Below are 13,392 nucleotides of genomic sequence, written 5' to 3'. Positions count from 1 at the left end.
TTAAAATTTATTTATGCATTTTTAAATAAAACAATTGTAATTACAATCACAGGTAATTCAAGACAAAATGTGGTTGGAGTAGTTTTAGAGTCAACATTAATCACAAATGATGGTCAATGCTATATGTTCGGCTTAGTGTTTCAGCACATATGGATCATTAAAAAGATTTAATAAAAGAAGGACTTTTGAGGTTATGTAAATATTAAATGTAATACACACCCTTCTTCAAATTCACACACTCATCTGTTTTGCATTAGTATGTCTGGGTCACTGGCTGAATTCCTGTTACTTATGCAAGAGTAATCATCTCATTCTCTCCATATGGAAAGAAAATTAAAGTCTGTCATTGACCTTTGATTGACAAAAGGCTGATTTTGTCCTCTACTCAACCCGTGCCGCATTCTTCTCCATCTGCCTTGTTTTCCTTTCAGATATTGTTGTCCAACATTCTCCTCTCCAACTTTGTACACATACCTATTCTCCGCTAGCGTCAGGATCCGTGAAAAACATTATTATGAAGCTTTTCTAACTGGGTTAAGTACGAACTTTCTGGAATGTTTCAATATTTAAGAAATTAAAGGAACAGTTTACCCATCATTTGCCTTGAGAGGAACCCATGAATAGACTTCCAACAGAAATAAAAGGTATTAAAAGTCATTGTGGTTTGAATTTTTGATTTATGTTTTTTTCAGCATCAACCTGCTCTGTAACTATACAGATGAAAATTAGCCACACTGTCTAAAACTCTGACACATTTTACATTGATTTTATGTAATATTCATGTGTATTGTCCATGATTAAGTAAATAATCCAAACACCTTATGGATTTCTTTCTTCTGTGGAACACAAAGAGATATTAACCAGAATGATTGTGCTGCTATTTCCCATTATATTATATACAATAACAAACGACTGTTTGTTTTTATTAATATTTAAATGTTAATTTATTCATGTGATGTCAAAGCTGAATTTTCAGCATCATTAATTCAGTCTTCAGTGTCAAATGATTCTTCAGAAATAGCTATTACGAGGATTTGCTGCTCAAGAAATATTTGTTATTATCAGTGTTTGAAATAGAAATCTTTTTATAAAAACACATTTACTGTTACGTTTGATCAATTTACAGCACCACAGCTGAGCAAACATCGATTTCTTTCTTAAAAAAAAAAAAATCCTAATGGCAACATACTTTTGACCAGTGGCATATGACCAGTGGCCATTTTATTGCTTGATTATATAACATTATATATCATTCTTATTAATAAACGCGGTTTGTTTCCTCCTCGATAGCATGTCTCTGGTTACTTCACCCCTCAGTCGTGAGCTCACTGCTGCCTCCTGGTGGAAATATCAACTGTTCAACGAGTTTCCTCAAATACGATCGCTCTGTGTGAGGACCAGGATGCTAAACTGTGTCAGGGATCATAAACAACACACTCAGAAACGTATCTCACATAAAAAAAGTTAAAACGCATGTTAATGGTGTCCTATCTCCTCCTTCTCTAGAAATAGAAACGACTTTCTGTCATGGTTCACTGGGTTCATTTTTCAGGCCACTCAGGGGAGATAATTGAGTGACTTGTCTGGTTACACAAGCCCCGCTCGCTCCACGGCGGTGAACGGAAACACGCCAGCACTTATAAATGTCAGACCGCATAGCTTACAACCTGCATAACTCCAACCATTCACACACACACACACACACACACACACACACACACACACACACACACACACACACACACACACGAGATTTCTGTGTAAACAACATGACATTCACACTGTTATATTTTGGGGAATTTATTTCATTCTGAAATAAAGAAACATGCATAAAAGAATACATAATATGTAAAACGTAAAAACATAAAAATATATAAAAAAATAAACATAAAACAAGGATTGCGTAATTGCGACAAGTACAAAATGATTTCAGACAAAAATGCATATTTTATAGATTAGAAAAAAGTTAATACATTTTATTTGGATGGGAGCAAAAACACTTATTTTCAAAGGCAGCCTATATTTTCAAAGGCAGAAATGCTCAAATAATGCAACTATTGTCCTTATAGCAACTGTATGTAGCCTGCGTTTTTATTCACTTAGCCTTAAAAGGTTTTCAGTTTTCCTTTTACACTGAGTTCTGTTTCTTTTACCACACTCCCTAAGAATGTAGTTTTGGTGAGAGGGTACAAATTCTGCCTGAAGTGTACAGCTGTAATTAGGACAGTGATATTGTATGACAGTGAATTCCACTTCATTTAGCGTGGATGGGGTCACTATAGTCGCAAAAATGCACAGAACTACACACACTTGCTTTAAAACATTGTTAGGAAACATATAGATATCAGTAGGAGTGTTGTAATATCTAAAGAGATTTGTTTTACCTCAAACAACTTTCTGCATTCATGGATTGCCTTGCAGACAAAAATGACCCCCAGAATTTCTAAACAAACATTTTTCTAAACATTTTAAAAGCAGCATTTATATACCATGTTCGTAGCAGTCAAATAAACATGAAATAACAGTTAATAGCAGCTAAAAATCAAGCAAATTATTTGCGCTTGATATTGAGTATTAAAAATTTGGAAACTCAAACAACTAAGTTGTCATAACCAATTATACTTCTGTTTAAAATATGAAATGTTAGCAACATAAAAGATTAGTTGTGGAAATAACCTCCAAACAATTAAAATTGTGTAAGGTATATTCAGCCTTAACATTTGCTAAATTAGACATTATTAAATCAATCAAGCAAACTTACAAGATATATTCAAATGAAATGTAACGCTTCCTTCATACGTGTCAGACTAAAGTGTAGCAATCACTTGACAGTTATCAGAGCTGTTAATTTCTCTATATCATCCTTATTGCATTGGCTCTGGCATTCAAACAGATCTTAAGTCATGTTTAACCCAGAACTTGCCTTCAAATCTAGCTTATCATGATGCTGTACACAGGTATCTAGAACATAACAGTTTAAAGCTGTTATAATGCAGTTGTTGTGGAACGTTGACCTTTTTTTTAATACCATTTAATTAATGCAAACAGAATATAGTAAAGTATAAATTTGCAGCGTTGTGAAGAATTAATGCAAAATACTGTCGAGGGGAGACCAGGGCAAGTTGTCACAAGACGGAGCAGTCACAAAAGGTACTTTTTAGGGTTTGAGTCAAATGTCCAATTACACAGATGTTTGTTTGCTATAGTAGTGGCTATTAAACTAGAATCATTTTGTGAATTCTGCCCTCCAACAAGGTAGATTTCATAAATGTCAGGACACGGCTACTTGTCACATGGTTAAAATTTCAAAACAACAGTCTGATATGAAAGTGAAAAAATAATTATATATATATTTTTATATAAAAAATTATTATTATATATATATATATATATATATATATATATATATATATATATAAATCCTTTATAGCATTTATGATAGTATGTTACCATCTCTTATACATTTTCTGCTTTAGCAATAGTTTCAAGCTCAGTTTCACTAATCCAGTTCATATTACGAAGATATCTTTGCCTATAATGAGCTGTTTAATGTCAGGTTTCCGTTTTGACAGCTTACCCCTATAGAGTGAGGCATGTGGTCACAAAGGACAATGTCTTTTCCCCTGAACAATAACTCTAAGAACTGTAAGCATTTTTTCTTAGCCAAGCCTCTAAGGTACACTACGATTCACAAGTTTGGGGTCAGTAAGATATGAGATATGTATAAGATATGTGTATATATATATATATATATATATATATATATATATATATATTCATTTTTATGAATACTTTTATTCAGCAAAGACACAACCAATTGATTAGAAATGACAGTAAGGACATTTATAATGCTATAAAGGATTTATATTTCGAATAAATTTCCATTATAGAATCCTGATGGGGAAGAAGTATCACGGTATCCACAAAAATATTAAGCAGCATGACCATTTTCAACACCGTTTTATGATAATAAAAATGTTTCTAAAAGGATCACGTGACCCTGAAGACTGGAGTATTGGCTGTTGAAAATTCATCTTTTCCAGCGCAGGAATAGATTACGTTTAAAAATATGTTCAATTAGAAAACAGTCCTTTCAACAACAAAAAAAGAGACTTCTTTTAAAAACATTAAAATAATTACTGACCCCAAACATTTGAACTGTACTGTACTGAAACTGACTTTCAAAAATAAACTCGAGTTGTATTTTACCCTGGTCTCCCTTCTACAAACAGAGACAGAGTAGGCCTGCGTTCAGATGGATTTGTTGCTGTATTTCTGCATCTCCTTCAGGGTCAGATACCCATTCCCGCAGGGCTCGATCATGGAGGAGGGCCTGGCCGCGGCGCCCTCTGCAGGCTCAGAGCTGGGATTGCAGCTGGGTGCTCTCACAGGTTCAGACCGCGGTGTGATGACGGCCACCGGAGCCAAACTCATCTCTGCTGGCCGAACAGCATTGTGGGAACCCTGTGACAGCGACATAATGAAGGAAATCAGCGCTTGTCCTTCCGGCGCACATGTCTCCGCGCCACTGCCATCTTCATCTTCCTGGTCATCCTCGCAGTGCTCCTCTCCAGGCATGCCGAACCCTGAATCCGGGCTCAAGGGCTGATCCGTCTGGTAACTTGGGGTTTGCAAACAGTCGTATGAAGACCCAGGTGATGAGACAGTGGAGCTTGAGGCTTCCTCAGGGTGGTAGCTGAAGTACACAGGGCAGGATTCGAGATAAAGAGAGCCTCTATTGGATTTGCTATAAAAGTAGCCCATGTTAGAGAAAATAGATGATGATGCATGACTAGTGCCGCTGTTCTCCAGGCCAGAGTCCACCTGATTGGAGGGAACGAACGCAGCAGCAGACATCTGAGCGTCCATCGAAGACACGTCCCAAAGATCTGAGATCTCTACAGGTGAGATATCGTCACATGACTGAGGGGTAAGAAACAGTCCGACAGAATTCTTACAGCCCAGCCATTTCTGTGGACAGGTAAAAGGAAATGCATATGTGGTCAGCGTGTGTGTTCTGTGGCTTAATGAAGGAAGATATGAGAAGGCGTTTGCAAGAAATGCAGCTTTCGGCCACATCTTTAAATGTGTGTGTGAGTTTGTATGTGTAACATTTTGCATATGAAGAAAAAATGTGTGAACCTGAGAATGTTATTAATATTCTTATACACTTAAGTATTCTCAAATGCGCTGGCGTGAATACACTACATAGAAAGTAACAGTAAAAGTGTGAATTGCCACTGTACTGGTGAAAATAGCAATATCTGTATCAGTACCGTTCAAAAGTTCTATAAAAAGTTTTTTTGAAAGAAATTGATACTTTTGTTCAGCAAGGATGCATCAAATTGATCAAAAGTGACATTATTGACATTTATAATATGATTCTGTCAAATGAAAAAAAATATATATCTTTTTTTTTTCTAAATCATGGTTTCCATAAAAAAATTAAGCACCAAAACTGTTTTCAGCAGTAATAATAATGATAAAAATAATACACGTTTCAAATCAGCATATAAGAATAATTTCTGAAGGACTGTGTGACACTGAAGAGTAATAATGCAGAAAATTCAGCTTTGCGTCACAGGAATAAAATACATTTTAACATATATTCAAATAGAAATATTGTAATTGTAATAATATGTCACAATATTTCAGTTTTTACTGTATCCATGATCAAATGAATGCAGCCTTGAGGCTCCTTTCAAAAACTTTCACCGACCTCAAATATTCGAACGCTAGTGTGAACAAACACTTTGGAAACTAGTATCGTTCATATGCAGGAAATACAGCTGAACTCACCCGGAAGTTTCCACCGTGAACAGTGTGAAGAGGCCGGAAATATTTGGAGGGGTCTGGAACATGTTGATTGTTTGGTTTTACTGACCTGCAAAGAAATAATAATGTTTGATTATGATGCACAAACAAACACAAATCTCAGGTACAAAAGCCAAAGGGTACAAACCGATATGGAAATACTGTAAATAGAAACACACACACACACCTACACACACCCACACGCACACATCCACACAGCACTTTCTAGGGCTTGAACGTCTTAAAAAATGAGGTCAAGTTGTAGTTCTACTCCAACAAAGGGTCAATAACAAGGCTTTAACCTTCAGAAAAAGTTGTTTCATCCACCTCACAATATTTTAGCTCATGTTCTGTGGGGTTTAGAATTTTTGCAACTCTGTTACCAAACTTTGGAATTTTGGAACTCCGATTTGTGTGATATATATATATATACTGTAGATCAAGGTATACCACATGTAATACTCACTGTTTGCTTTTCTTTGCCTTATAGATGACCAAACAAAGAACAGAAAGAACAAGCAACATGTTGAATCCAATGATCAGAACAATACGGATATCATCAGGCACTAAAGCAAAACAAAAAAGAAATTAAATATTTCTGTCATGAAATATTTTATCATCTTATTTCACATACAAATATTATTATGTTATTGGTCTGACAAGAGGCCCACCTGGTGGAGATGCATTAACTACTGATTTCACTGGTGGCTTTCCAATCTCAGATCTCCAGGACACAGCAGGACTCCAGTCGCTCCATTGCCCCCGAAAATAACCATCTCTAGTGGGCTCAACAGGCTTCACACGCACCCTGGCCTGGTACTCCTCTCCTACAGTCAGTTTATTATGGTCCAGCGCCACGTAATTTTCCTGAGTGACATTGTTATGTGCTGTCGTCTGCAGGACAGAAGCATAGAACAATATGCAATAATACATGAACACAAACTCAATATATAAAACAACACTCAAAATGATGCTGCATTTGACTTGAAGAGTCAGTCTGAGCAGCTAACTGAGGATTTAAATGCATGCGAATGCAAATGTTAGCTTACCTCCCAGCTTATATGTAAGGCTTTAAACTGCATCTGAAATTCATAATCTTTTATGTCTTCTGGAAAGTTACTGCCTTTACTCCAAGTTATTTTGTCTCCACTTACAGTGGGCATATCTGGGGGTTGGGTCTTAACTGTAATTTAAAAACACAAATAAAAAACAAACAACCATTTAAAAGGAGCATGGTGCTTGCATAGACGTGTTTAATTCATAAGGAATGCAGGAACAGCTGATTTACACTTTGAGTGTGATGTAAGTTAATGCCTAAATGTTGATAATACAAGTTGAAAGTTTGTCAGAGTGTGTATTTCACCTGTTGCATCACCAAACACACGAACAGACTCGCAAACAAACGTCGCAATCGCTGAGGAGTAACCAAAGCAGAAGTACAAAAATAGGTCGACTAGTATAGATTTTGACCAAGTTTATCTCCGAAATGCCTTGTTTTGTGTAAAAGGTATCAAAAAGTTTGTGTAATTGTTCAAAGGATTGAAAAGACCATTATCAAGGCAAGTGACTGCTGTTCTAATGATTCTTCAAAGATGTAGTATAGTATTTTTAGTATTGGCTAGTAGTAAGCTACTTGATTAACCCAGATTGATTAAACACATTGGCAGCATTTATTTTTGTGCGGTCATTTATATTTTGTCCTTTATTCAAACCATAGAATTTAACATTTTAAATAAAAACAACAACAAAAACTTAACTTGATTATTACCCATTTTTAAAAGAAACACTCCGACTTTTTGGGACTTTAGCTTATTCACAGTATCCCCCAGAGTTAGATAAGTCCATACATACCTTTTTCATTTCTGTGCGTTCTGTAAGTGTTATTTGACGCACCCACCGCTAGCCTAGCTTAGCACAAAGACTGGATGTAAATGGATACTGGTAGCATAGTAATCCCAATAAGTGACAAAATAATGCAAACATTTTCCTATTTACATGTTGTGATCTGTATAGTCACAGTGTGTACAAATAACAAGGCTATATGAGACAGAGACCATTTTTAATCGTATAAATACTGGGAACTATATTCTCACTAGGCGTAGGAGCACAGCTAACGTTACTTGGGCAGAGTGGCTACTTGGGCGGAGTGATTAGCGCAGCACCCGAGATGCGCCGTGGTGAGGAGAAGAGAGTTCGCTCAGAGTTGGAGTAATAGAGTCAGCAATTACTAGATAGTAGATTTATAGTGTACAATCATGGGTGTTCGCTGTATTGTAAAGAACTGCGACAATAAACAGGGGAGGCCAGGTAATACTATGATGTTTCATAGAATTCCAACCAAAAACGCTCATAAACGACATAGATCCAAACACACCTGTAAACACCATCATGAAGTATTTCGTTTGCTCTGAACATTTTACTGTAGACGACTATTTTGAAAAATGCAAGTTGCCACACGGACCATGAAACGTGTGCTAAAGGATACAGCCATCCCATCGATAATAAAGACAGGACAAATTGGATCACCTGTTACTGCGGTAAGTGTTCCGTTATGTTTTGAGATGACTAACATTAGCCATACTGTAATAGTGCCATGCTAATGTAATGTAACCTTAGTAGTGGCACTATTACGTGAATAGGGGCTCCGTGTATCTGTGTATCCCCTTTATTGTTATTATTGTGACACACTGTATGCAATGGCTATACTACAATTTCATTGAACTATGAATGATCATTATAACAAAATCACTTAACTTACTTGGTGGATAGCTGACCATTAGGTTCACTCGGCATGGGGCGTTTCTTCCAGTTGATCTTGTCACAATGGGAAAAAAAAGACAACTGCCGGGTGTATTAGGGCAGAGAAATCTTCCGTGGTAGTGACGCAAATATTTTGATTGTCATCAAGCCTTGACATTGGCAATACCCGCCCCCACCTATATTACTCAGGTCGACCCCTACGAAGTCATTCTCGCTTTCTTCCGTGAGGGACTACAAGCTCTCTCAGCATGTCCGACCTTGTCGCTGATTTCGCTTAACTGTTCAACAGGCGGGCCGTCATTGGTTTTCGCCACCGAACGCGACATCAGTGGATTGGATTGGGACTGTGTTGAGTGTCACACCGAATAGTGTCCGCGTCAAGGTGAGCTATTCTGTCAGTCATTACCCCCGCCAAAGGGAATGAGTCGAAGAAGGAACCCGCACCCCGCCCGTGTCCATCATCATGTGGAGCAACCATCTCGGGCAGGGATCCCCATCCCATGTGCATCGTGTGCATGGGCGCTAAGCACGCTCAAACGTCGCTTGCGGACCCACAAACGTGCGTTCACTGTGCGTCACTGCCGGTTAAAATTTTGGAGAGAAGTCTGAGAGTGGCGGTGGCTAGCCAGCAGGACCCATGTCTGGCTGGAGCCATCGCGAAAACTAAGGCTAACGATCATCAGCGAGCTACCACGACGAGCTGGGCTGAGATGATGGAAGCCGAATCCCCGGATATGCCTCCTCTGTTCGATGGCCTTCTCGCACACGAGGAGGAGGAGCCAGGAGACGAGGACGCAGAGGGCGATGCTAACTCTGACCTCCTCGACTTGGACATGGACGAAGAAGAGGAGGAAGACAACTCTCTCTTCCCTGTCCAGCAGTCGAGACCTCCTAGCGCGACTGACACTGGCTCTCAGGCAGACAGTAACCTGCACGAGGTATGCAAACGAGCCGCGGCAAAACTGGGCCTAGCGTGGCCCGCGGCCCAGGATTCAGAAGGAGCAGAGAGGAACCTTTATGACGGGAAAAGGCTTCCGCCTGCTCAAACCACAACGAGACAACTCCTACCCGCCGTGCCGGCGTGCATGAAGGAGATGTCCCGCCATTGGGGTAGCCCCTTTAAGAGCAAGCTCCCGACCAAGGGATGCTCTAAACTTGAGATCCAAGGGATGGGAGAGCTGGGGCTGGCCGGACCCCCAGCGATAGAGTCTTCAGTGGCCTATCACCTCCATCCGAATCGCCGATCTATTTCTGCCTCTTCCCAAATTTCACTGCCGAACAAAATGGAGCGTCTGACCGCCTCCGTCTATCAGAGGATGTACAAGTATGCGGCGCAGTCAGTGTGCTCGCTGAACGCGGTGACTTTACTGTCAGCGTACCAGGTGGAGATTTTGGAGGAGATGGGGCAACAATTAGATACGGGAGTGCCGAACCCAGCTCTCTGGGACGAGATATGTGTGGTAAACGACCTAATTCTCCGCTCTTCTCGTGGCGCGGTTCAGGGCTGTGGCCGTGTTATGGGCTTGGCCGTTTCGGGTGAGAGAGCGTTATGACTGAACCAGTCTGGATTAAGCGACGCTTAAAAAGCTGAGGTGATGGACGCTGCGTTCGACCCAACTAAGGGCCTTTTTGGACCAGCTCTCGAGAAAATGAGAGAAACCAGCACCCTCAGGAAACAGGAGGACGTGGCTTTTAACCTCTGTTTACCGCGCAAGCAAACACCGCGACCACCCTCTCAGCCAGCACGGCAAGGTTTTGCAGCAGCCGCTGCGGTGAGAGGAAGACAGACGGGAGCTAGGAGTGTGAGACCGCCTCCCAGCGGACAGCAATCTGGCTATCGTCCGAGATCTGATGGCTCCGAACCCTGGGGGAAACATTCATTTGCGGCTGCGGTGGCGAGAAACCGCCCACCCCACCCCGAGGATCGGAAGAAAAAGCGTGCGACCTGACACGCGAATGTTCCCCTTCACTTCTCTCTCCGCCCGCAAAGAGAAAGAGGGGGTCCAGCCCTGTTGTTCTCAGTTCAGTAAGGGCTCCAGCTATAAGCAATCAAGTTTGAAACGTTCTCCAGTGTCACCAAGCACTCACACAGGGTTTTCAAACGCCCATCAGTTCAGGGGAATGTTTAATAAAAAATGCATTATCGCATCCAGGCCACAGGCTCAGGGCGATATGCTCCCCCAACTCATTAAACACAATAAATGTTTCCCTATCGCAGCCAGGCAGACAGCCGAGGGCGATAGATTGCAAAAAAAATTCAAACATTGGGATGTGTATCCCTAGCCTCTTCACCGGAGGGAGCGCGCGCGTCTCAAGAAGGGGTCAGCGCGAAGACGGTAATGACGTCATCAAAGCGCGCCTGCGTTGGGGAAGTATACAGGGGACCTCTCTCGGCTCGCATACTCAGTTGGCGCACATGCGCAGCTCATCCGTGGGTTGTAAACACGATTTCACGGGGATACAGGCTTCAATTTGCCATGAAACCACCCAGATTCAATGGTATAATAGCCTCAGTGGCCGAGGGAGAATCAGCTCGCGTCCTGACGGCAGAGATAGACACTCTTTTAGACAAACGAGCCATCAGAGTAGTGCCAAAGGAAGTGAGCTGTCAGGGCTTTTATTCCCGTTACTTTGAGATCCCAAAGAAGGGGAGCACATCTCTGCGCCCAATTCTAGATCTCCATGTGTTAAACAAGCACCTACGGAAATATTCATTCAAAATGTTGACACACAAAACACTTTCTGCCAGAACGACTGGTTTGTGATGATCGATCTGTCAGACGCGTATTTTCACATAGATGTTTACCCGTCTCACAGGAAGTATCTCAGGTTTGAATTTTGAGGCACTGCTTACGAATTTCAGACAATGCCCTTTGGTCTGTCTCTAGCGCCAAGAGTATTCAGCAAATGTGTGGAAGCAGCACTTTTCCCGTTGAGAAACAAGGGGATAAGAATACTGTCGTACATAGACGATTATCTGATATGTGCCTCGTCGAAAGAGCAAGCAATCAAAGACGCAGACATGGTGTTATTGCATCTCGACAGCTTGGGATTCAGAATAAACATGGAAAAGAGACCCTTAGAGCCAGCTCAGCACACAGAATATCTAGGACTCAGAATAAACTCCCTCTCTTATCGAGTCACTCTGACAGAGAGGAGGATCGCGTCATTCACTCAGTGTCTCTCCCGTTTTCAGACGGGAAAAATTGTCCCGTTCAGACTGTGCCTACGAATGCTGGGTTTTTTGGCTTCAGTGATATCTGTAGTACGGCTGGGACTACTAATAATGAGAGACTTTCAGCGCTGGGTCGCGCATCTGCGTCTGTGTTCTCGGCGTCATCTCAACCGACAGGTGAGAGTGACTTATGCGTGCGTCAGAGCGCTCAGACATTGGGAAAACCCCGCGAACCTCAGATCGGGTGGTCGTAGATCTCTTCGCCTCGCAGGAAAACGCTCAATGTCCTCTGTACTTCTCTCTGGCAGATGGAAATGCACCATTGGGTGTGGATGCTTTAGCCCACCCATGGCCAAATGTCCTGCTGTATGCATTTCCCCCTCTGAGCCTGATTTCACCCACTCTAGCCAGGGTGAGGGAAATGGGATTGTCGCTGATACTGGTAGCCCCACGTTGGCCATCCAGACCTTGGGTGGCCGAGATAGTTCAACTACTATTGGGTCAGCCATGGCCTCTCCCTCCATGGCCTGCCACCATCAGTCATACACACTATACAGAGTGCAAGAGCCTCTTCCACTCGTTCACTGTATAGTAATAAATGGCGAGTCTTTGAAGAATGGTGTGGATGGAGTCATATTGTCCCTTTTCAATGTACAGTGAGGGACATATTATGTTTCCTGCAGGATCTGCTAGATAAAGGGAAAGCTTTTTCTACGATAAAGGTATACTTAGCGGCTATATCTGCTTGTCATGTGGGTTTTGGTGACAAGACAGCAGGTCAGCACCCTTTAATAAGTCGATTTATGAAGGGGGCACGACGTAAGAGGACAGTGGCCAGGTTTCAGGAAAAATGATCAGCTGTTTGTGTCATGGGCTACTCCTCACAAAGGGAAGCCATTGTCACGTCAGCGACTGTCCCATTGTATTGTACAGTCGTGGCCAAAAGTTTTGAGAATTACATAAATATTGGAAATTGGAAAAGTTGCTGCTTAAGTTTTTATAATAGCAATTTGCATATACTCCAGAATGTTATGAAGAGTGATCAGATGAATTGCATAGTCCTTCTTTGCCATGAAAATTTACTTAACCCCAAAAAAGCCGAGCACAAGGCTGGAGATCATTATGTCAGGCTGATTGGGTTAGAATGGCAGACTTGACATGTTAAAAGGAGGGTGATGCTTGAAATCATTGTTCTTCCATTGTTAACCATGGTGACCTGCAAAAAAACACGTGCAGCCATCATTGCGTTGCATAAAAATGGCTTCACAGGCAAGGATATTGTGGCTACTAAGATTGCACCTAAATCAACAATTTATAGGATCATCAAGAACTTCAAGGAAAGAGGTTCAATTCTTGTAAAGAAGGCTTCAGGGCGTCCAAGAAAGTCCAGCAAGCGCCAGGATCGTCTCCTAAAGAGGATTCAGCAGCGGGATCGGAGTGCCACCAGTGCAGAGCTTGCTCAGTAATGGCAGCGGGCAGGTGTTAGCACATCTGCACGCACAGTGAGGTGAAGACTTTTGGAAGATGGCCTGGTGTCAAGAAGGGCAGCAAAGAAGCCACTTCTCTCCAAAAAAAAACATCAGGGACAGATTGATCTTCTGCAGAAAGTATAGTGAATGGACTGCTTAGGACTGGGGCAAAGT

At 41.4% G+C, this 13,392-nt stretch overlaps 1 protein-coding gene across 4 annotated transcripts in view; it reads right to left on the bottom strand.

Moving 5' to 3' along the window:
* Nucleotides 1–4,208: 4,208 nt before the first annotated feature.
* Nucleotides 4,209–13,392, bottom strand: part of LOC132142697 (interleukin-2 receptor subunit beta-like) — a 62,275-nt gene continuing 53,091 nt past the window's right edge. For 3 of the 4 annotated variants that reach the window (XM_059552780.1, XM_059552762.1, XM_059552771.1), the window contains 6 exons: nt 7,178–7,228; nt 6,864–6,997; nt 6,486–6,708; nt 6,281–6,380; nt 5,800–5,884; nt 4,209–4,971 (listed from right to left, as the gene is read on the bottom strand). In XM_059552780.1, coding sequence (XP_059408763.1) covers nt 4,252–4,971; nt 5,800–5,884; nt 6,281–6,380; nt 6,486–6,708; nt 6,864–6,997; nt 7,178–7,228 — 1,313 coding nt within the window. In that variant the 3' untranslated portion in view covers nt 4,209–4,251. The remainder of the gene's footprint in view (nt 4,972–5,799; nt 5,885–6,280; nt 6,381–6,485; nt 6,709–6,863; nt 6,998–7,177; nt 7,229–13,392) is intronic. The other variant, XM_059552789.1, reaches the window with a different exon arrangement.

Source organism: Carassius carassius, chromosome 1 (assembly GCF_963082965.1).
Source record: "Carassius carassius chromosome 1, fCarCar2.1, whole genome shotgun sequence".
Lineage (NCBI taxonomy): Eukaryota > Metazoa > Chordata > Actinopteri > Cypriniformes > Cyprinidae > Carassius > Carassius carassius.
This window is presented reverse-complemented; position numbering and strand designations above follow the sequence as displayed.